Source organism: Necator americanus, chromosome X, assembly GCF_031761385.1.
Source record: "Necator americanus strain Aroian chromosome X, whole genome shotgun sequence".
Classification (NCBI taxonomy): Eukaryota; Metazoa; Nematoda; class Chromadorea; order Rhabditida; family Ancylostomatidae; genus Necator; species Necator americanus.
Genome location: NC_087376.1, coordinates 11,939,402 through 11,960,195, shown reverse-complemented (window position 1 = coordinate 11,960,195; position 20,794 = coordinate 11,939,402). Strand labels below are relative to the sequence as shown.

General features: G+C 44.6%; 10 protein-coding genes across 14 annotated transcripts; 7 read left to right on the top strand and 3 right to left on the bottom strand.

Moving 5' to 3' along the window:
* Window positions 1-2,465: 2,465 nt before the first annotated feature.
* Window positions 2,466-3,381, top strand: RB195_022534 (uncharacterized protein; the record flags this gene model as incomplete). 2 transcript variants are annotated; one of them, XM_064209685.1, is made up of 3 exons in its annotated part: window positions 2,466-2,636; window positions 2,729-2,826; window positions 3,039-3,381. In XM_064209685.1, 3 exons carry the CDS (start codon window positions 2,466-2,468, stop codon window positions 3,379-3,381), a joined length of 612 nt encoding a protein of 203 aa, XP_064065566.1. The 2 variants fall into 2 exon arrangements, with proteins under 2 accessions (XP_064065566.1, XP_064065567.1); XM_064209686.1 differs by having other exon boundaries at window positions 2,729-2,970.
* A 51-nt stretch (window positions 3,382-3,432) lies between these two features.
* Window positions 3,433-5,369, top strand: RB195_022533 (uncharacterized protein; the record flags this gene model as incomplete). Of its 2 annotated transcripts, XM_064209684.1 has the most annotated exons (3): window positions 3,433-4,094; window positions 4,889-5,023; window positions 5,081-5,369. In XM_064209684.1, the coding sequence occupies 3 exons, from the start codon at window positions 3,433-3,435 to the stop codon at window positions 5,367-5,369; spliced, it is 1,086 nt and encodes a 361-aa protein (XP_064065563.1). The 2 variants fall into 2 exon arrangements, with proteins under 2 accessions (XP_064065563.1, XP_064065565.1); XM_064209683.1 differs by lacking the exons at window positions 4,889-5,023; window positions 5,081-5,369 and having other exon boundaries at window positions 3,433-4,188.
* Window positions 4,878-5,369, top strand: RB195_022532 (uncharacterized protein; the record flags this gene model as incomplete). The annotated part of the gene is made up of 1 exon (XM_064209682.1): window positions 4,878-5,369. One exon carries the CDS (start codon window positions 4,878-4,880, stop codon window positions 5,367-5,369), a length of 492 nt encoding a protein of 163 aa, XP_064065564.1.
* An 859-nt stretch (window positions 5,370-6,228) lies between these two features.
* Window positions 6,229-6,450, top strand: RB195_022531 (uncharacterized protein; the record flags this gene model as incomplete). Its single annotated transcript, XM_064209681.1, has 1 exon — window positions 6,229-6,450. The coding sequence occupies one exon, from the start codon at window positions 6,229-6,231 to the stop codon at window positions 6,448-6,450; it is 222 nt and encodes a 73-aa protein (XP_064065562.1).
* Window positions 6,451-6,479: 29 nt separating this feature from the next.
* RB195_022530 (uncharacterized protein) lies at window positions 6,480-6,779 on the top strand (the record flags this gene model as incomplete). The annotated part of the gene is made up of 1 exon (XM_064209680.1): window positions 6,480-6,779. One exon carries the CDS (start codon window positions 6,480-6,482, stop codon window positions 6,777-6,779), a length of 300 nt encoding a protein of 99 aa, XP_064065561.1.
* A 3,014-nt stretch (window positions 6,780-9,793) lies between these two features.
* Window positions 9,794-13,149, bottom strand: RB195_022528 (uncharacterized protein; the record flags this gene model as incomplete). 2 transcript variants are annotated; one of them, XM_064209678.1, is made up of 2 exons in its annotated part: window positions 9,794-10,047; window positions 12,843-13,149. In XM_064209678.1, the coding sequence occupies 2 exons, from the start codon at window positions 13,147-13,149 to the stop codon at window positions 9,794-9,796; spliced, it is 561 nt and encodes a 186-aa protein (XP_064065558.1). The 2 variants fall into 2 exon arrangements, with proteins under 2 accessions (XP_064065558.1, XP_064065559.1); XM_064209677.1 differs by lacking the exon at window positions 9,794-10,047 and having other exon boundaries at window positions 12,715-13,146.
* RB195_022529 (uncharacterized protein) lies at window positions 11,633-11,959 on the top strand (the record flags this gene model as incomplete). The annotated part of the gene is made up of 1 exon (XM_064209679.1): window positions 11,633-11,959. One exon carries the CDS (start codon window positions 11,633-11,635, stop codon window positions 11,957-11,959), a length of 327 nt encoding a protein of 108 aa, XP_064065560.1.
* Window positions 13,150-15,312: 2,163 nt separating the features above from the next.
* RB195_022527 (uncharacterized protein) lies at window positions 15,313-15,699 on the bottom strand (the record flags this gene model as incomplete). Its single annotated transcript, XM_064209676.1, has 1 exon — window positions 15,313-15,699. One exon carries the CDS (start codon window positions 15,697-15,699, stop codon window positions 15,313-15,315), a length of 387 nt encoding a protein of 128 aa, XP_064065557.1.
* Window positions 15,313-16,993, bottom strand: RB195_022526 (uncharacterized protein; the record flags this gene model as incomplete). 2 transcript variants are annotated; one of them, XM_064209675.1, is made up of 3 exons in its annotated part: window positions 15,313-15,785; window positions 16,140-16,464; window positions 16,883-16,993. In XM_064209675.1, the coding sequence occupies 3 exons, from the start codon at window positions 16,991-16,993 to the stop codon at window positions 15,313-15,315; spliced, it is 909 nt and encodes a 302-aa protein (XP_064065555.1). The 2 variants fall into 2 exon arrangements, with proteins under 2 accessions (XP_064065555.1, XP_064065556.1); XM_064209674.1 differs by lacking the exon at window positions 15,313-15,785 and having other exon boundaries at window positions 16,078-16,464.
* A 714-nt stretch (window positions 16,994-17,707) lies between these two features.
* RB195_022525 (uncharacterized protein) lies at window positions 17,708-17,959 on the top strand (the record flags this gene model as incomplete). The annotated part of the gene is made up of 1 exon (XM_064209673.1): window positions 17,708-17,959. The coding sequence occupies one exon, from the start codon at window positions 17,708-17,710 to the stop codon at window positions 17,957-17,959; it is 252 nt and encodes an 83-aa protein (XP_064065554.1).
* Window positions 17,960-20,794: the final 2,835 nt, after the last annotated feature.

The following is a 20,794-nucleotide window of genomic DNA, read 5'->3' as shown; positions in this document are numbered from 1 at the left end:
AAGGGACGCTACGCGTGCAAGGGTGGCGCGCTGCAATAGAAGGCATCGTACAAAACAGCATTCAGGGGCGGCTGTTTGCAGTGAGTCAGGGGGAAATGAGCGGAACCACCCCGCTCTCCATAATCCACGACCCTGTGTACGGATACTCCACCTGAAATCCGTACCACCCCAGATTCGTGGCATGCTGCTTTTAACTAGGGGTCAAGGTTGAAATTGTAATACTAATTCATTTATTTATCAGTTTTCGCGATGTTTTCAGATTTTGCAGTCTGACGGCCACTTAAAAAAGTTTCTCTCATGGATTCTCGAGTCTTATATTTGACTGTGAACGTCCGACTTCTGTTCCATGAAATTTGTTTTAGACGGTTCATCTTCAAATCAGCATATACCGCAAGAAACATGTTTGTACATAGAAGAATAATGTGGACAGCCTCCAACATGTAACTTTCAGACTGATGCGCAATTAAAGGCATCATCCCACGAATCTGAGGTGGTACGGATTTCAGGTGGTGTTCGTTTACAGGATCGTAGATTATGGAGAGGGGTGTGATTCCGACCATTTCCTCCTAATCGCAGTAAAAAAACGGCCCGGAATATGTGGCGCCGCAGAAGGCTGGCGCGCTCCAATCGAACTCCTTGTAGAAAATAGTGCGCCGGAACGCTCGAAGCCGTATCTTCCGGGCCGTTTTCTACGGCAATTAGGAAGAAATGAACGGAATCACCCTCCTCACCATAATCTACGACCCCGTATACGAATACTCCACCGGAAATCCGTACCACTTCAGATTCGTGGGGTGATTCTTTAGGGGTCTTTAATTCAAGCTCACATGTTTTTGAAAGAACAGACAACAAAGAAACGTAAGAAAGAAATGTATTTCTAAGAGCGAGATTGAATGGATGACTACAAGCGAACGATTCTGGGATGAAGCAAAAAACGACCTCAGTAGATTACATTACTTTTCAGAGGATTAGTGGACTGTGCAGGCTGAAAATTGGAAGATTTACTCAAGTTTCTGCCAAACTCAACCCTATGCTAACACATGCTATTAATGTCATTTTCTAACCAAGGTGTCAGCTTTACACATATTTCAAAAAGTAAATTGCGATGATGTGTGCAAGACATTAGATGAACGTTAGGAGGCATAGGATACACATCCATGTTCACAGTGGAAGAAGTACTTTCAGAGACAACAGCTTAGTGAACCTGTGCTAGCTAACGATAAACAGCAGAAGTGGGCCTGACCCTCCACTCACTATTCAAGTTCTAAGTACTTCCATCCAAATCAAAAGGAATTCGCATCATGGTTTTAGCTAGGGCTCCCAACGTTGCCAATCTAGCATGCTGCTACGCGACCGCCCGCACAGCCGTTGAAGCAGATTTAGATGAGGCCCAGGCAGTTGCCCTACACCTTGAGAGAAGTTGGGACTACCGGTTGAATATATACGCTCCCAATCCTCCCTTGAGGGTATGTGGTGCTCAGAAGTAGTGCGTGACAGTAGTTTCAACATGTCAGACATTATTTTAATCTCAACTTTGATTGCATGGTAGCCTTGTTCCTTTGGAAGATGTATTGAAGTAAGTTTCTTAAGAAAACCAATGAACACGAGATTTTAATCAGGAGACAGGATGTAACTACCCAATGGAGGTTTGACATCCACATTTCGCGGGAATAGCTTAGAAATCCCCGGCGTTGAGGTTAAAAACGCTCATTAATGATGCGTTAACTTAGAAGAATCGTTTGGAGTTAGTAACAACAGAACACGACTTGTTAAATGACCTATGTAGCTACATTCGTTAAAGGCATCACCCCACGAATCTGAGGTGGTGCAGATTTCAGGTGGAGTATTCGTATACGGGATGGGAGACTACGGAGAGGGAGGTGATTCCGTTCATTTCTTCCTAATTGCCGTAAAAAACGGCTCGGAAGATACGGCTTCATTCGTTTTGGCGCACTATTTTGTACAAGAGGTTCGATTGGAGCGCGCCAGTCTTGTGCGGCGCCGCATCTTCCGGGCCGTTTTTTACGGCAATTAGGAAGAAATGGACGAAATCACCTCCCTCTCCGTAGGCTCCCATCCCGTATACGAATACTCCACCTGAAATCTGCACCACCTCAGATTCGTGGGGTGTCTTTAAGGTAAAACTCATGCAAGAAGTTCAGTTTTGTCTCTTATGTGTTGCAGTTGCTGATTTGCCGGCACTTATTTTTTAGCTTTTCAATGGATTATGATTGTTGGAGCCGTAGAGATGTTAACTATGTTAGCTCATGTACTCGTGTATATTGTATTATTGCCACTGTATGTAATTTCCATGTGTTGAGAGGTTCTTATTAACCAGCTCAATATACGTAGCAATGTTTTGCACAGTTGCCTGATTTTGGTTTAGTTTGTGAGCAAGTGTGCGGCCCAATAAACAATCCTTACAATTCAAGCAAGAATGCAACAAATGTCGATCAAGGATCCACATGAAAGAAGGCGCAGAAGAGGCGCAAACGAGTCCATTGGAAGCAAAGATACAACAAGTGTCGATCAAGGATCCAGTTGAAAGAAGACCCAGATCAAAGGACAAGAAGGAGAGGCAGAAGAAGCGCAAACGAGTCCATCGGAACCCACCAAGATGCCGCGAGGAACCGAAGGTAAGGCTTCGGAGTCACAGCCCGAGAATTTTCCGAAAATTTATGAAAACGCTGCTCACCGCCTTGGCACCACGCAGAGAACCGCCGTCCAGGACGTCAGCAATTATCGGTACGATCAGCTGAGTAAGGACGTGAAAATGTTCGTGTCCGACGAAGAGGTGGGTCACACTTTCGCTTATTGGTACAAGAGGTACGGCCTGGTCATCAGGGATTCGGTCTTGCCGGATAGCAAGAAGCGCGATCTGATCCTCATGAAGCTGGACGAGGATGCATATCGTAAATGCGGATGCCATACTATCGAAACAACCGCACGAAATCGATTTCGAGATCGACGGTCGCGAATCTGGACATGCTTTTCGCGTCAAAGAAGATGCTGATTTGACGACGGTACAAGTGTCTCAGGATAAACTGCCCGCCGCTGACGGCCAATTATGTGCCATTCCGCGACTACGCTAACATGGTCAAGCGGGTGGACGAAGACGCTCGACTGAAGGAGCTGGACTACACAGCACTGAAGACACTACAGTTCGTAGCAGGAATTCAAGATCCGTCGCTTCGTGAAGTTCGTCTCAGAATGATCCGTCGACTGGATACGCACACAGAGGATACGCCGTTGACGATAGAAGACCTCGTTGCTAAATGTGAGAACTTCACCGCATTAAAGATGGACAACACAGACATGGAAGGAAGTCATGATGTACATGTCGTGCAGAAAAAGAAAGTGAAGTGCTTCAATTGTGGATGACCGCACTACAGAAGCACATGTGCGCTTCTCTCCTCCAACATTGGTTAGTAAATGCGACAGAAACCAAGAAGACGATTCTACCGTCGCAAAAATACCCAGTGCAAGAACGTTGTCACCTTCGCCGCTGAGAACGCTGGAACCTACCTCGGTGTCAATATCAGGGGACGTTCTCTACGCTTCCAGCTCGACACAGGCGCAGATATCACGTTGGTATCATGTCGAACGTGGAAAAAGCTCGGATCTCCACCCTTGGAACCCTGTATCATGCCAGTCAACACGGCAGATGGATCACCGATGAAGATTGATGGAAGATTCTCCACAGACTTCTTTGTCAGAGGCCGGACAACAGGGAAGAACATCCTAGGTAATGGAACTTGTTACGTCACCGAAGGCACGAATCTGGTAGGACTGGAGTGGTGTATTCAATTTCGAGCGTATAAGGAGTTGAAAAACCAATACCACTGCCGAATGGTGACTAAAGAAGAAGCAAACCGCGAGGAAATCATCGCAGACTTGAAGAAGCAATACGCAGAAGTGTTCAAGTGCGGAATTGGCAGATGCGTCGAGACTAAGGCGAAGATGTTGTTGAGGGACAACGCGGTACCTGTTTTCAAGGAGAAGCGACCACCACCCTATGCCTTCGTGTCGGATTTGGATGCTGAAATTGATCGACTGGTTGCCGAAGAAGTGATCTCGCCAGTAGAGCATTCAGAGTGGGCCCATTTTACAGCTATCTGGCGCCGGCGCACCAATCCGACGCCGTTGGGCCCATTCCACCTCTTTTTGCCGCACGTTTTTTTCACGTGACAGAATAAGCCCGTTATTATATATCATGATATATATATATATATATATATATATATATAATATACTCCACAACGGTTTACCGCCTCATAGTGGGAGGTGACTCCGCTGGGCATCGAACTGCGATGCACAGCGGAGGTTTGTCCTCCGGCAGGGTCTCCCAAGCTGAGAAGGAGTTCGACACTTCCGAGTTTTCGGAATGGAGGAAGTGATCCGCAACGAGAAGTCTTTCTACAAGTTCGTCGTCGGGGATTTCAACGCAAAACATAGGAAAGGCTACAGAAGAATAGAGGACCGAAAGATTTGGACTACGGGACCGGAATGGAAATGGCAATCGTTTCGTCGGGCTACTGTCCGCCGCTCGCCTCTTTCATGAAAATTCTCTTTTCATGAAAAAAGATAATCGTCGGTCTACATGGGAATCGTCCAATGGAGCAACTCGTGCGGAGATCGATCACATACTCAACAACCGGAGGTGATGTCTACTTGACGTCTCGGTAGTACCATCCTTTTGTAGTGGTTCTGATCACCGTCTCCTCAGCGCGGAAATACGACTCAGCCACACGATTGAAGAAAACATTTGCTATCGGCAAAGAAGGAGAAATGAAGTCGTCTACGACGACTGCGTACTCGAGGACTCTTTGTCCCAAAGTGACTAGCACATCGAAGAGGACCCAAACGTGGACTACGAGATGCTGCTCAGAGGATTACGAGCCTGTGCTGAACGTGCCTTGAAGCTGTGTATGACAAACTTGGATCGAATTTCGAAGACTACCAAGGAACTGTTGGAAAGAAGCAGGACTTTGATGCTTGATCCGAATGCATCGCACATTGAGCGGTTAGTAGCAAACACTAGCTGCAGAAAAGCGTTGCAGGAGGATCTTTTGAGGTACAGGCAGAAGAAGATTCTGGAAGCAGCACAAAGAAGAACGAGTCTAAAGAAGTGCCGCAGGGATCTCCGCGAATATAATATTCCGCTAGCAACCTTGCTGAGCGAAGACAGGACTCGCACGTCTTCTCGTCGTGAGATGGAAATAATTACGAAGAGGCTCTACTCGAATCCTTTCCGTTCATCAACTCCTATGTCAAGCCCGACTATCCCCACTGGTGGAGCTCCACGACGGATTCTCCTTTCAGAAGTACGAGTCGCTATCAAGAGCATGAAACCCAGCTCCCGGACCTGACTTTATGTCGGCAATTAAAGCAATTTATGTCAGGCTGGTGACCATCCATTTCATGTAATTCTAGCGGCGCACATGACGTCCATCTTTAGAAGTAAGGGATCTCAGACCAGTAGAAGACCTCGTAAATTGTTCTCATTCATAAGAAAGGTGAACGAAAGGACACCAAGGTCATTCTTGCGTCCACATTTGAAGCCCAGCCTCAGGAGCAAGCTGGATTCCGTCAGGGGGTTAATCTGCTTGGATCACATCCAGACTATGTAGAAGGTTATAGAGATTTGCCGGAAATACCGCTTTCCCCTTGTTCTAACCTTCGTCGACTATGAGAAAGCCTTCGACAGCGTATAAACAAATGCAATACTGTCAGAGCTGGTCGATCAAGGTGTAGACGCTTTGTATGTGAGGACATTATCCAATTGCTGTGATCGATGTACCACGAAGATACAGCTTTTCCACCGCCCCCTCACCATACCCATTAGAAAGGGGGTACGACAAGGCGATACTGTATCGCCGAAGCTGTTCACGACTGCATTGCAATGGATAATGAATTCACTTTCCTGGGAAGAAAGGGGCTTACGTGTTGATGGAAGATTCCTCTCGAACCTTTCACATCGACGACATCGTTCTCTTTTCGAGCAGTACCAATGATGAAGCAGAAACGATGCTCACGGAACGGAACGAAGCAGGGAAGAGAATAGGACTGCAAATAAATAGAAGGAAGAAACAGTTCATAAAGAACGCCTACTGCAAGAACGGAAGAGTACAACTTGAAAGCACCCAAATCGTGGAAACTTCGTCATACGTATACCTCCGACGTTCTATGAAAATGGAAAACGACTTGTAGGAAGAACTGAATAGAAGGATGAGACCAGCATGGGCAGCATTCGCAGCCGACAGAGAAGCTACGGACCAACTGACGGACCAAGATCTTCGTGCCCACCTGTTTGACTCGATAGTTCTTCCAGTACTCTGCTACGCAGCGGAGACATGGGCAGACACCGCTGCCATGTCCAGAAAGCTACTTTGTAACCACAAGCCCTTGAGAGATGTCTTCCAAAGTTTGATCGGCGCACAAAACACCTAGCCTGCCTTCGCAGCTCCGACTTCAGAGCAATGTTCATTCTTCGCGACCCAGCGGAGTACATATCGAGAGCAAAGCATAGCTGGGCCAGTCACGTTATGAGAAGAATCGACTATAGGTGGACTGAAAGAACGCTAGTGTGGATCCCAAGAGATGCTAAACACCCTCGAGGGAGACTGCCGACGAGATTGGGTGACGTGTTCGCTACACGGATGGACCAGTTGAGAGCTCAGCTGGATACGGCTCAAGGACCTCGCCAACGTCACTCACGAAATTTGAGAACATCTTGGATGACCATGGCGAGGGAACGAAACGAGTGGAAGAGATACTGAGCCCCGCACATCCAGTGAAGACGGGCCATCTAAGTATCTAAGTAAGTATATTATATATATATATATATATATATATATATATATATCATGACATATAATAACGCGCTTAGTCCGTGTGTGTGCGGTTTTGTCTGTGTGTCACGAAAATACTCCATAATGATGCAAAACTCCACAGCGGTGAGGTGCCGAACCGTTGCAATGCACCTGATAGGCGAGCACTCTACCTTTTCACCATTGTCCAAAGCTATGTAACTAAGTAGGTTTCATCTATGCTTAAATTTTCGGGTAAAAAAATTGAAGAAAGCGTTGATAGAAAAAAGCAATTCTAATTTTCCAAAAAATGTCGCTACTGTTATTTCTTATTGATCGGTGAAGTCGAGCGAAGCGAACACCAAAATAAGCCTGACGTCGTGTTTCAGCCGGACGTTAATGCTGCTATATATATATATATATATATATATATATATTTATTTATTTATTTAATTGGTCTAGTGAATTATAGAGATCAAGGCTCCGTCCACTTCAAAGGTGGCTATCTTCGCAAATAATCATTGGAATTACGAAAGATTATCTACACCTTTTGTTTGCACCTTTTGTTAGAGAAGTCGCTCTACAAAGTGCCTGTGTTATAATTTTTTTAGATCTGTTGACACTTGTTTTTTCAGAGCATTAAAACGATGTTATATTGATAAAATGGAACATTTTTGACGTCAAAACCTGCACAGATCTTGGTAGCGATAACGCCGAAACTTGAGATGTTAATAAAGATCAATACCAGTACTGGCAACACCTGAAGCAAAGCAATGAAAAACTTCCGTACCTAAAATGCTAAAAATTAAGAGGAGTCAAACATTAACACTATTTTTGGCACCATTTGGTTTTTTTTTCAATTTAATCGAGACGATGAGGGCGCTGAAGTTGAGATTAGTACAGCATGTAGGAGTGATAGCGCTCGAAAATAGCGCCCCTCTTGCCTCAAAAATGAGAATATTGACGTCTACGACGGATCACATTTCGTACTATTTCCTTTGTCGCCCTTCTATCGTTCCCCACTTTCAAACTCAACAATTTTCAGTGTATCATATTGCTTTTTAACATGTGTTTCCATCTATCTTTCATGTTTTCTGTCCTTTTCAAAGTTTTCCAAGTTCATTCGATGTCCTTCATACACAGCATAAATCTCACGGGCAGCTTCACCGGTTCCTACTTCTCGATTAAATGAAAATGGTGATGGTGTCGAAAATGTTCAATTTTGTCTATTTGACACCTTAATGATCTGGAGAAGCAAGAATAAGTAGAATTAAAAAGTCAAAACACAACTTTCATGAAGATCGAAAAATTCTTTAACAGATAATATAAGTTTTGGCACTTTTATTTCCAGGTGAATTCAGGTTCGAAAGACAGCTCTGAATAATTTCTCAATCAATTAGGATGAATCCTTTATGTTACCATGTGTGCATATTTCGTGAACAAGAAGGGTACGGGCGGAAAGTTCATACGCAGTGCATTGAGTCAAGAAATAAGCCGTGAGAGTTTTTCTTCTCCATAGTAAAATATGCATGTAAAAATACATAAAAATAAAGAAGTATTTGAAAATGTTCTGTCATTTGATAGAATGACATAGAATTATCGCTTTAAACGGTTTATCGCTTTAAACTTTTCCCAATTAGTTAGTTCTCTTGATCTTTGTTTATTCAGACCATCAAAACGAACGGTCAAGTTCACTAAACGGAACATTTTCGGCGTCTACTTTTTGCATGCATTTAATCACGATGATAACACTGAATGTGCTTGCGAGGTTTTTATGGAGGGAAATGAATGAGGCAAGAAAAGCCCGAAGAGGAGTTGAGAAACGTTGCAGGAACATGAAAAAATATTTCAAAAAAACATGGAATTACTAATAAGGGTCACTGAAAAACTATCGAATGGGAGGAGACTGTTGGGAACGAAGGGAATAGCAACAATCGATAGATATGCTATTGATTAATCCCTAGTAGTTTTTTGACTGAGAAAAATTGGAGAAAAAGTTTGATTTCAAACGACAATTGCTCGGCCAGTGTATTGGAGCTCAGTAGTTGACGTATGATGTTCGATTGTGTCACGGGGACTTTGCAATTAATACGGCAATTTATCAAACATGGGTAATTAAACCGAAAACAACAATAACAACACTACTATAAGAGCTACATACCTCAGCAAAGAGAGTGATTAATATAAAAATACACTAAGAAGAGAAAATCACTAAAAAAAATAATACAACGAGTATTCTGGTTGTTTATACGGTACAATGAGGATGGAGTAAACTATGATAATGTTCTGCACATGCTAGTACAAAGAATTTGCCAATTGGCCTTTAAACACTTTTGTTTAAATTAATCATCTTTACAGCTGCGAGGCTAAGAACTACAAGTTGGCCGCCATACAGCGTTAACTCAAGTTAGAAAATGAATAATCGTCTATAGACGTGCAAAAAACCACAAGAAACAATAATCGAGCCAAATAAGCCTTATTGCGTTCGTGATACTCCCACAAGTAGTGGAGAGTTCATGTGGGTTTTGATGAAGTGCTGTAACTTCCGTCTCAATCTGCAGAGTTTGATCTCGGAGAGTCGCCGTCGTTTTTGATCGCTTTCACTTACTTTCGCAGATTCGAGTATTTTCTTTCCAGTACGTCTTTGAACAGTGGGAGCGAAGATATCGAAGATGGTGCTCTTACTTTCGACAGTATGCACAATGTCTCGCCGCTTTGTGGCGCTCCGTAAATCGGTGGAGCGTGTCGAAACAGCGATGACATCTGAACACCTTTGGCGTTCCATCACTGTCCTATAGATAGGGCTGCTGTCACTGTAATGTTGACCATTAACGTCGCAGAAGACACATATCTGGAAGCGGTCTCCGTCGCGGACTGCTGTAACGCGAGAAGCTCGGTTTGTTATCTGTGGTGACTAGTTAATTTGGTGGAATACCTCTGTCATCCGATCCTTTATCTGTCTCTTTCGTCTCTGAATTTTGTGGTTAGGTGATCTCGAGATTTCGGCCAATGCATTTCATCACTACCGTTTCTTTCTGCGCTTGCTCACATCTCTTTATGCTCCAAGCCTTCCGAAGGTTCATCTCCTTGGTGCATCGGCACATCTGGTTGACTTTGCACCTCTTCACCATCCAGGTCGAGCCTTCGTCAACTTCACCTCCAGGCTGTTTTATTTGACCGTAGTTTTTCTTCTTCTTCGTATCATCAGGCTCTAGAAACGCCTTGGTATCATCAGGCTCTGGATATCGCTAGCCCTTCTGAGCTATCGACATCAGATTTCGATGTCTGGTCGCCATGTCTTCTAGGAGGGTTTCGAATACAGTTAGCTTCTCTCCAAAGCGTATAAATTCCTCTCTGATGGTGTTCTCAAATTCTTCCATAAGTCGCTGGGACTCAGTGAAGGCCCTCAAGGTTTTGACCCATGTGCTTTGATGGTCTTCATTTTCGCTCTGTTGTATCGGCTCATGCATCGCCGTTTCGATACTTGTTCAAAGCTCATTCAAAAATTCGACCTTCTTCTTGGTAAAATGATTAACGAAAGCTGGCTCGAGTGAAACGCTGTCTACTTGCTGGTCACAAAATTCAGTCTTTGAGCTCTCGAGAACGGACTTTGCTCGTATTAAAAATTCGTACGCTTCGTAGCTCATATTCATTCTTTGCACCGCGCCGATTATTTTCTATCTAAGAAATTGCGCATTCATTTCTCCGTTCTTACAGGTGTACAAGGCAGCTTCCCTCTTCGTGAAGCGTCGGATGTTGTCCACATAGCCTGACGTACTCATTTGACAGATTAATGGATATTATGATGTTTAGAATCAATCATACAAATTTTTTCATATTCCTTTGCACTTCGTCTTCCGTTTGCAGTGTTGGGGCGAAGTGAACGCAAGCTCGTTTAAAGGCAGCGTGCCGCAATCTGACGTGCTGAAGGAAGCCGAAGAAGGGAAGAAAATCTAGAGTTATGGTTTTAGATTGCGGGGTTGGTTCCGCTCATGTTTCCCTGATCGTAGTAAGAAACGGCGTGAAAGACGACGATCAGGGAAACATGAACGGAACATGAGCAGAAAAACATGAACATGAGCAGGAAAAGACGATTTCAATAGGATCGCGTCACGCTTGTCCAAGTGCTGAGTCCAAGTTTGATCAATCAAAGGTCAGTGAAAGGGGTTCCCACGCCGTTTGTTTTACGGTGATTAGGGAGAGATGAATGAAACTACCTCTCCTGGAATCTACAACCTCATCTCTAGCTTTTCCCGCAGATTCCCTCACCATGTCACATTCGTAGTTTGTTGCGTTTAAATTGGAGTTATTCTGTTAGTCGTTGCACCTCGTCCTTGCGCCTTCTTGACAGCTCTTCTTACAACTCGTCGTGTGTGTTCATTGCACTAAGAAACATCTTGAAACTTGTACCTTACTGACAGCTTAGCTTTATACATGCATTGCATTGCCGGATTGCACTTCGTTATTCGATTGTTATTCGACTGTTGTTATCTTTTGTTGAGATAGAATGGATTGTTTGGACGAAAGAACGTGTTTGCACGAAAAACATACAATACATTTGAGAAGTTAGATGGTATTCCAAGCAGTTCTAATTAGTGAATGGGAGACTGCCAAATAAACTTCCACATGCAGTCGTGAGGTGAAGGTCACTGATCAAGAGTGGTCAATTCTCCGATGACGATTGTTGAGAAGACTGTTTTGTACTATTGCCTAGTACGTTGAGTATGAGTCCAACATCAGGCCACTCGAAGTCCAACGTGACGTTATGTGTCTGCTCACTGATTTCTTTGGGTTTTGTATGCAATGTGTGTGCATATTTTAGGATGCCTGTGATCTCAAAGTATTTTGTGCTAGATCCGCAAGTAACGGAACTTTTAAGGCATACACGCGCATTGACCATAAGAAAACGGAGCGCTGATTCTTCCTTGTTCCTGAACAAGGAACGGCAAATGCAGTATATTTTCGCTGAGACGGTAGTGCAGCTTGAAATAGGTCACATTTGCACTTGCACTTCTATAGCATCCATATATGGAAGTGTTGTCAACCTCGCAAATCTCATCTGTGATATCGACTACAATGTCTTCTATGGTCTCTTTTTTGTTGGCGATGATCTCGACCAAAACTCCTTCCTTGATCTTTTTGAGTCATGACGTTGTTAGCATGATGCTCCGTAAACATTAAGAATGGTAACGTTACAGGAAGAACATTTATTATTTTTCGGAAATTTTCGTCGATCTCCTGGCCTTGGCAGTAACATTTTACCTGAGCCTCGGCTGGATCACATTCGCAGGAGTCGAAGAGGTTGCACTCAAGTGATTGTGAGGTCTTCAATGAAGGATAGTGTAAGTGTGGAAGTGTCTTGCCCACAGAGAAGTAGTATGCGTGTTTGAGATGAACTTCTTGTCCAGGATGGAAAGCTATGACCATGAGAGAATGCTTGAGGTGACATCTAGAAGATGGTCGCACTGGTACGTTGCGTCGCAGACCGAGCAGTAGATGATGGATTTTTCTTCTATCGGCAAAAAATTGCACCTTTGCTTCTACCCTCTCCTGCCGTTGGGAACATCTGAAAAGTTCGTAGACTTCATAATCTGTTGGAACAGAATAGATCTTGTGGAACAAGCAGGCAGAGCTCAAATAGAAGAAATCTCATCTTGTTCCTCCACATGATTCGAGACATCTCGTAGTGCCGGGGTAACTACTGCTGATGGAAAGCTCCAGAATTAAGCTGCTGGCATTGATTTCTGCACATTTGTTCCCTACACTAGATCCCATATGGGCACATCTTTTGCTGTCTACGACCTTTAGAACAACGTTTCATGGGTACAGTAGAGAACTTTTTGGCACAGTGGTCGTAGATCTACCAGTAAAATTTTAAAAAATATAAACAAAGTACTAGTAAACTCTATATGCTTGTTTGCCATTTTGATTTTCCATCGAGTTTCATAATTATACAGAAGATCATTAGTAAGAATAGGCACGACCTGGTGTATTTGTGGCGTATCCTCGGTGACGTAGTGTTTGTTCTCTCACGTTCATAAGCTTCAGCGTTGAGCGAGTTAATGTAGACATCTTTTGGTCTGCACTCTATCATATGGTATTCCGACAAGCTGTCGCTGGACGATGAAATTGGATCAGTTGATGAGAGTGCTACTATGGCTGTTGTGACAATAGCCATTAAGTGTTGAAGGAAGCTTGAAGAAAAACGGCTTGCTGTGAAAACTCGACTCTTTGTTGTTGAAAGGGCAATGTGGTTGGCATGAATTGACTTTGGACGGAGATAGTAAAGTGGATGTTCTCGAGCTCCGTCTTGCACCTTCTTGAAGCTGGGTTGCATCATCTTGAGTATTTTTGTGACAGTTTTGTGTAGAATCCTGAGATCCGGTTATTTTGGGTGGGACCATTTGATTTACAGGTCAACGTACTAAAGTGTTTTTGGGCGGAGAAGACCTCATCTTCTCGTGTTTCACCGTCGCTGCGTTGTACCTTCGTAATCCTTCCTAACGTCTAGTTGTTTTTTTTTTTCGACAGAAGTCTATTGTGAGAACGTTTGTTCATCTGACCGATGACTCATCTTCTTTTGTTGCTCATGTGACATCCGTTATGCTCTCGCAGTGCGGCTAGATATGCATCCTTCCTTATCCTCCAGTTGGGTTACGAAAGAGCAAACGACTGTAACGCCCTAGTTGTCTGTAGACGAGTGTTGAGGTGAGCAGTTTCACTGGATGGTTGGTAAAATGGATCATCTCGACTTTTCTCGTAACTTGCGAGTGGAAAGGTGGTGTCTATCTTGTTCTGGATAAAATTGGTTGGGCGCAGATAACGTAACCTATTTTCACAATAAGTTTCTTGATATGTCAGTGGTCGTGTATTGATACATGCTTCACTTTCTGTGAGCAAGTTTTCTAGTTGATCCATGTTTAGGATGCGTTGTCCAATCGTTTTCAACATTGAACCTTTTATTGTTTTTATGTTTTTATAAGGTGTTCGTGGAATCCCTCTTTCCAGGGTGAGTAAGGCGTTATGTAGTGTCAGTGGATGCACTGGTCGCTAATCATCTCTATCAACTGTGCTTTGAGCTTCAAGGCCATATCCTTTTCACCTTTGTATGGGATCTGAAGGTTCGGAGATCCACGATGTCCGTTACTTGGTCGGTGGCAGCATTTTCTGTAACACGTACATGCATTTCATTTGAAGACGGAAGTTCCTCTCCTTCGTCCTCTGGAAATGAGGAAAAGTCTTGAGCAACTCCATTTTCAATTACCTGTTTAAGGGTGCAACCTGTCCACTAGATGTAGGTTGTGAATTGGTTTTTCGTTAGACCTCTTGTGCCACAGTCTCCCGGATTACAGCCTGTATCGATGTAACGAAATTGCACCAAAATTTTCAATGAGCTTAGATCTCGTACAATTTTTTGCACCTATTGGACGCCGTTTGCTACAAAGACGCCACTGCTACATTTCAATGCAATTTCGAGGTCAAATAGAATAATCAATGTGGATTTCACGGCTGAGACTTCGAATGACATTGACAGACAACCGTGTCCCAGTGACACTAGGATTGAGTTCAAGCTTTGGGATTGTGATTTCCCATTTTTCGTGTGATACCATCGACCTGGGCATCAAAAACTGTGAGTGTGCGATAGCTATGTACATGCTGTCATTGCTACAGAACCTGCATCTATGTGATGAGTGCTCACGCCCTGTTGGCTTCAGCAATTCGCCTGTATCACCGCTCCCGTTGTTCATTGATTTGCTTGAACGGACACCAGTTATAAAACTTCCATTTGTACCAATCACACGCTAATGTTGTCGAGTGACATCTCTTCTTGCGAGGGACTCAAAGAGCGTTGTATTTTTCTTTGAAGGGCTTCGCAGAGGGGTCTGGCCATCGGGTCGCCGGTCTTCCTACGACTCTGATCCAACGACTGTCGTTGAAACGCATCACGTGTCCGGCCCACCCAAATGCCTTCCTTGGGATATGCGGCAGCGTCTCTGATCTTTGGTCGTTGACGTAAGATTGAAATTCGAATGCCTTCTTTCACTTGCGTAAAGGGGGTTACACGTTCGTAAACCTCAAACGATTCTGAATTGAAGTGGACGTGGGGGGGGGGACATCCCAAGCGTATTGATTAACACCAGGAATTTTATCTTTTATCCTTTATGACGCTGATCGCATTTCCCCCTGCATGCGAAACGCACACGTTTTTGAAGCGGAGGTCAAAACAGGAAGAAAGGTGGTGTTGAATAGGTGAAGACGGAGCCATCTGTTCTTCACTCCATCCTCGACGCTCCCGTATGCTCCTCAAGCCGCTCGTTTGCTTCTGCCCAGCTCAGAGGTCAAGTCGTTCATCATGTTAATTTCCCGGCCTAGATATAAATTAGCTGGAGCATTCGGATATATTTGTTTCGCTGAGCGTGAATGGGGAATCAGGAACATAAAAAAATCCAACGAGACGTAAGCACTAATCACACAGATGCAGGTTCTGTAGCGATGGCAGCATTTACACTCGTCCGTTCGTCATAAACATCTTCTTGTTTAGGTTCAGTTGAAGACCGATATTTTTACACGTTTCATCAAATTCAGCCAGCATTTGTTCCGCCTGATTGATGCTTGGTGCTACCAGAGCGATGTCATCAGCGTAACGGAGATGGTGTAAATACGGGGCGTTAACTTTCACTCCCATGTTATCCCATTCCAATCCTCGCATCGCGTTCTCGAGAGTAGCACTGAGTATTTTAGGTGAAATTGTGTTACCGTGACGGACCCTACTCTTCACTTCCATTATGATATTGTAGAATGGGGAAATTTCGGTTGTGAATTTGCTATACAACTCACGAAGTATCTTCATGTATGGAGTAGGGACGGTTCGGTTGTCCAATGTCTTCATGACCGCTTCGGTCTCAACCGTATCGAAGGCTTTCTTCAGATCGATGAAAGTGAGGCGCAGCGGTATCCTGTGCTCTCGCCATTCTTCTATTAGTTTTGAAACCGTGTGAATGTGGCCAATTGTTTTGGACCCTTTTTGAAACCCTGTTTGCTCGCATGGTTATCCTTCATCTACTTCTTGTTCAATCCTGCTTAGGATCACTCTTGTGAAGAGCTTGTAGATGACAGACAGTAGGCAGATTGGACTATAGTTGCCGATATTTTGTGGGTCTCACTTCCTATACAACACGGTCTTGCTGGTTTTCCATCGCTTAAGAACCTTCCGACAGATAACGAGTAAAGAGTCTCGTCAGTGTGTTGATGAGGACTAGTAGGTACGTCAGGTGTTCTGGTCAGGCATTTTTCGGGGGTTTCTGAGGCCAATTGTGGCGTTGAAATCACCAATTATGACCTTGTAGAAGGTATGATCTTCTTTGCAGAACTTCTCCAGGTCCCTATAAAAAGCTTCGACTCCTTCGTAGCTTGGTGTTGGAGCGTAAGCGAAGAAGATTTTCAAAGCTGGCGTTGGGCCACATCTTCTCATCCGTAAACGTCCGACTCGGGTTGTAAGTTGTTCGAAAGAGTCGATGTTTACTACCATATCCGTGTTGACGAGGACACCAACTTCTCTACAGTCGCATATTCCTAAGAACAGTTCTTCTCCAGTGTCATACACGGCGTTCAGTGGGTGGCGTCGCCTCGTCTCGGTCAGTCCGATGACGTCATACTTAAACTTCCAAGCTTACATCATCAGGCCTTCAATGGCCGCATCCGATACAAGCATCCGGGCGTTATAAGGACAGATAGTCATCCTAGTTCTTTTCCGTTTCGGTAGCTTACATGATTCCTGCAGTCCCGTCTTTTCTGGCCCTACCGTAATAGGCTTTCCTCCGGAATCAGGAGACCCTTTTCTATTACTGTGTTTTGCATAAAAATTTAAAACCCATAGGCAGGTTGGAAGCCTCTAGTCCCATGAATTTTTGGAATTCTTCGAGGAATTTCAGGTTGAAATACTTTGATGCTGTTCATGATATTGTGTCACTGCTGTGTGTCCTCCTGATTGAGTGGCTCGTTCCAGTCGTACTGGTGTTTTCAGAGCTGCTTCTTTTTGTTCTAGAGAGAGGTTCACATTTACAATGGTTTACCGCCTCATAGTAACGTGGAGGTGACTCTGGGCGTCGAACTGCGATGCATAGCGGAGGTTCGTGCTCCAGCAGGGTCTCCCAAGCCGAGAAGGAGTTCGACACATCCGACATTCCGACTTTTCGGAATCGGAAGCCTAGCTAATGGTAAACACTGCTAAGGTTCACCACCGTCTTAGCAGCAAAATGTCGCAAGGTAGCTCCCTGATCTATATAGGTATAGGTATCCATATAGGTTGGGCGACGACCTGTGGTTCACCTTTACAACGATGAAAGCTAAGCTCGCAGAGGCAGAGCTGCTTTGTGTGGGGAAAATTCTATCTGCTACTACAGCATACTTACTGACTCAGTACCCTGCACATTGAGCCCTGCCCTCTCAGAGCTCGGACTGTATAGCGGCTGGTGAGAGGTGGTCAAATCTCAGGTTGCTCAGGACGTCCTTGATTCTGGACTAAAGCCACACATGCACAACTCGCCATGGAGAGTGTCTCAGGCTGTGTACTTACAACGCGAGGACAGTGTCCAGACGCTGACCTGCAGGCCCCTCTTGGAGCTGCAAAGCGTATCAAATTTCACGTGATTGCTCTGCAGGAGACCAACTGCAGTAGGAGCGACGTACAACGGATGAATGACTGTACATTCGTCATTCGCGGAATGTTCCGTCGCGAAATGTAGGCGATGTCGGTTTTGTTGCTCATCCATCTATCGTCCATCCTGCTGATTTCCACGAGAATCTGTCACTTGGAAGATTTGGACTAAGGAAACGGAAGGAAAGTGCCGATCGTATCGTTGTCCGCCACTCCCCTCTTTCATGGGAATTCTCTTTTCATGATCACCGTCTCCTTCGTGCGAAAATACGACTTAGCCACACGATGGAAAAAAACATCTGATATCGGCAACGAGGGAGAAAAGAAGTTGTCTACTACGATTGCGTACTCCTTGTCGCAAGATGACATCGAGGATGACGCAAACGTGGAATACGAATTGCGGCTCAGAAGATTACGAGCCTGTGCTGAGCGTGCCTCGAAGCCGCTCACGACAAATCTGGATCGAATTTCGAAGAACACCGAGGAATGTTAGATTTTTTTTTAGAGAAGAAGGATTTTGAGGCTTGATCCGAATGCATCGCACATTGAGTGGTTTTAGCGAACATTAACTGCAGAAAAACGTTGCAGGAAGGTCTTTCGAAACACAGGCAGAAAAAGATTTTGGGAGCAGCGCAAAGAAGAACAAGTCTAAACGAGTGCAGCAGGGATCTCCGCGAATATAATATTCCGCCAGAAGACTTGCACCTTTTCTCGTCGTGAGATGGAAATCATTACGGAGAAGTTCTACTCGAATCTTTTTCTTTCATCAACTCCTGTGTTAAACCCGATCATCCCACTGGTAAAGCTCCACCACGGTTACTTCTTTGAGAAGTGCAAGTCACGACTAAGAGTACGAAACCTGGCACAGCCTCCGGACCTGATTTTATAGAAGCAGGCTTTTTTTCTGGCTGTTAGCCATCCACTTCATGTAATTTTAGCACATGAGGTCCTACCTTCACAAAGAAAGGATCTCAGACCAGTGGGAAGACCTCGCGAACCGTTCTCATCCATAAGAAGGGTGAGCGAGAGGACATTCGGAGCTACCCTCCGATGTGCTTGCTGAGCGTGCTAAGTATTCACTAAGATCATCCTCACGTGCATATTTAGGACACTAGATGAAGTCCAGCCTCAAGAATAGGCTAGATTCCGTCAGGGGTTCAGCTGCTTGGATTATACTCTATCCAGACTGTGTAGAGGGTCATAGAGGTTTGCCGGAAATACCGGCTGCCTTTTGTTCTAACCTTTGTCGACTATGAGAAAGCCTTCGACAGCGGAAAAACGAAAGCAGTACTGTCAGCGCTAGTCGATCAAGGTGTGGACGCGTCGTATGTGAGGACATTACCCAATTGCTGCGATCAATGTACCACGAAGATACAGCTTTTCCACCGCCCCCTCACCATACCCATTGAAAAAGGGGTACGACAAGGCGATACTGTGTCGCCGAAGCTGTTCACGGCTGCATTGCCATGGATAATGAATTCACTTTCCTGGGAAGAAAGGGGCTTACGTGTTGATGGAAGATTCCTCTCGAACCTTTCACATCGACGACATCGTTCTCTTTTCGAGCAGTACCAATGATGAAGCAGAAACGATGCTCACGGAACAGAACGAAGCAGGGAAGAGAATAGGACTGCGAATAAACAGAAAGAAGAAACAGTTCATAAAGAACGCCTACTGCAAGAACGGAAGAGTACAACTTGAAAGCACCCAAATCGTGGAAACTTCGTCATACGTATACCTCCGACGTTCTATGAAAATGGAAAACGACTTGTAGGAAGAACTGAATAGAAGGATGAGACCAGCATGGGCAGCATTCGCAGCCGACAGAGAAGCTACGGACCAACTGACGGACCAAGATCTTCGTGCCCACCTGTTTGACTCGATAGTTCTTCCAGTACTCTGCTACGCAGCGGAGACATGTGGCAGACACCGCTGCCATGTCCAGAAAGCTACTTTGTAACCACAAGCCCTTGAGAGATGTCTTCCAAAGTTTGATCGGCGCACAAAACACCTAGCCTGCCTTCGCAGCTCCGACTTCAGAGCAATGTTCATTCTTCGCGACCCAGCGGAGTACATATCGAGAGCAAAGCATAGCTGGGCCAGTCACGTTATGAGAAGAATCGACTATAGGTGGACTAAAAGAACGCTAGTGTGGATCCCAAGAGATGCTAAACACCCTCGAGGGAGACGCCGACGAGATGGGATGACGTGCTCGCTACACGGATGGACCAGCTGAGAGCTCAGCTGGAGACGGCCCAAGGACCTCGTCAATGTCACTCACGAAACTTGGGAACATCTGAGGTTCGGCTTGAATTCGTTCTTGTTCGAGGTTCATGGGATTCCTAACACTTTTGGATTTTGATTCGACGATTGGTGACAGATAGCAATGGAATTCATGATTTCCGTGCTGTTGGAAACAAATTCGCGCAAGTTCTTCTGTAGTTCCGAGATTTGCTTTAACTCACTATACTTTCTTACTGCATCTTCTTCTGTTTCACCACGAAAACAGATTGTTGACATAGAGATTAGCCGCAATTTCTTCTGCCTCAGTAGAAAAGGTGATGCATTCTTCCTGGCGATGAATTCACTTTCTTCTATGCACACTTTGAGAAATGTCTTCTCCACCTATGATATTCGAACATACCTTCCAGTACGGAATCGTAATAGTAGGCCATGTAATTTGGGTAGTATATATAGTTGGTGCCCGGTGCAGTACGACGAGGAGCGATGCGAAGTTTGGGTCCCGTTACCATGTAGCCAAATTTAATAGGTACGAGAAGTAATCTTGAAGGAGGTTTGAAATGGAGAGGGGCTTCAAAATCGATGAAACTTAACAATTGGTCGCAATTGATGAGAAGTTTTGGTTGTGGCTTAATTTCTCTGGACGGTGAACAGACATGGAGACGTTTGCGATGAATGCATTTTGACTTTCTTATATATTGCAGCTTGAGGAAGATTTGCAGTGAGAGTGTCACATGTGAAGGGCCGAGCATATGCGGTACTCCTTCTTCACTCCAGATGTTTAAGTGTGTTATCATGCATTTAATATCCCTCCGCTCCGGCGATCCGAATGTGGATACCCTCATTGCTATTCCAATGCATTCTGGGAGTTGGAGTTCCTTCGCATATTTAGAATTGATAGAGGATCTATCTGCTCCAGTATCAAGCAGTGCTTGCACCTCTTGAAGCTTTTTTGTTCATGAATGTATCATTTTCACAGAAACGGTCAAAAGAAATACCTGCTCCTCTTTTGTTTTAGTGGACGTGTTCGACACCATCAGGATTGTAGGATTCACAACAGCCTTGCTTTTCTGAATGAATGAGGTTT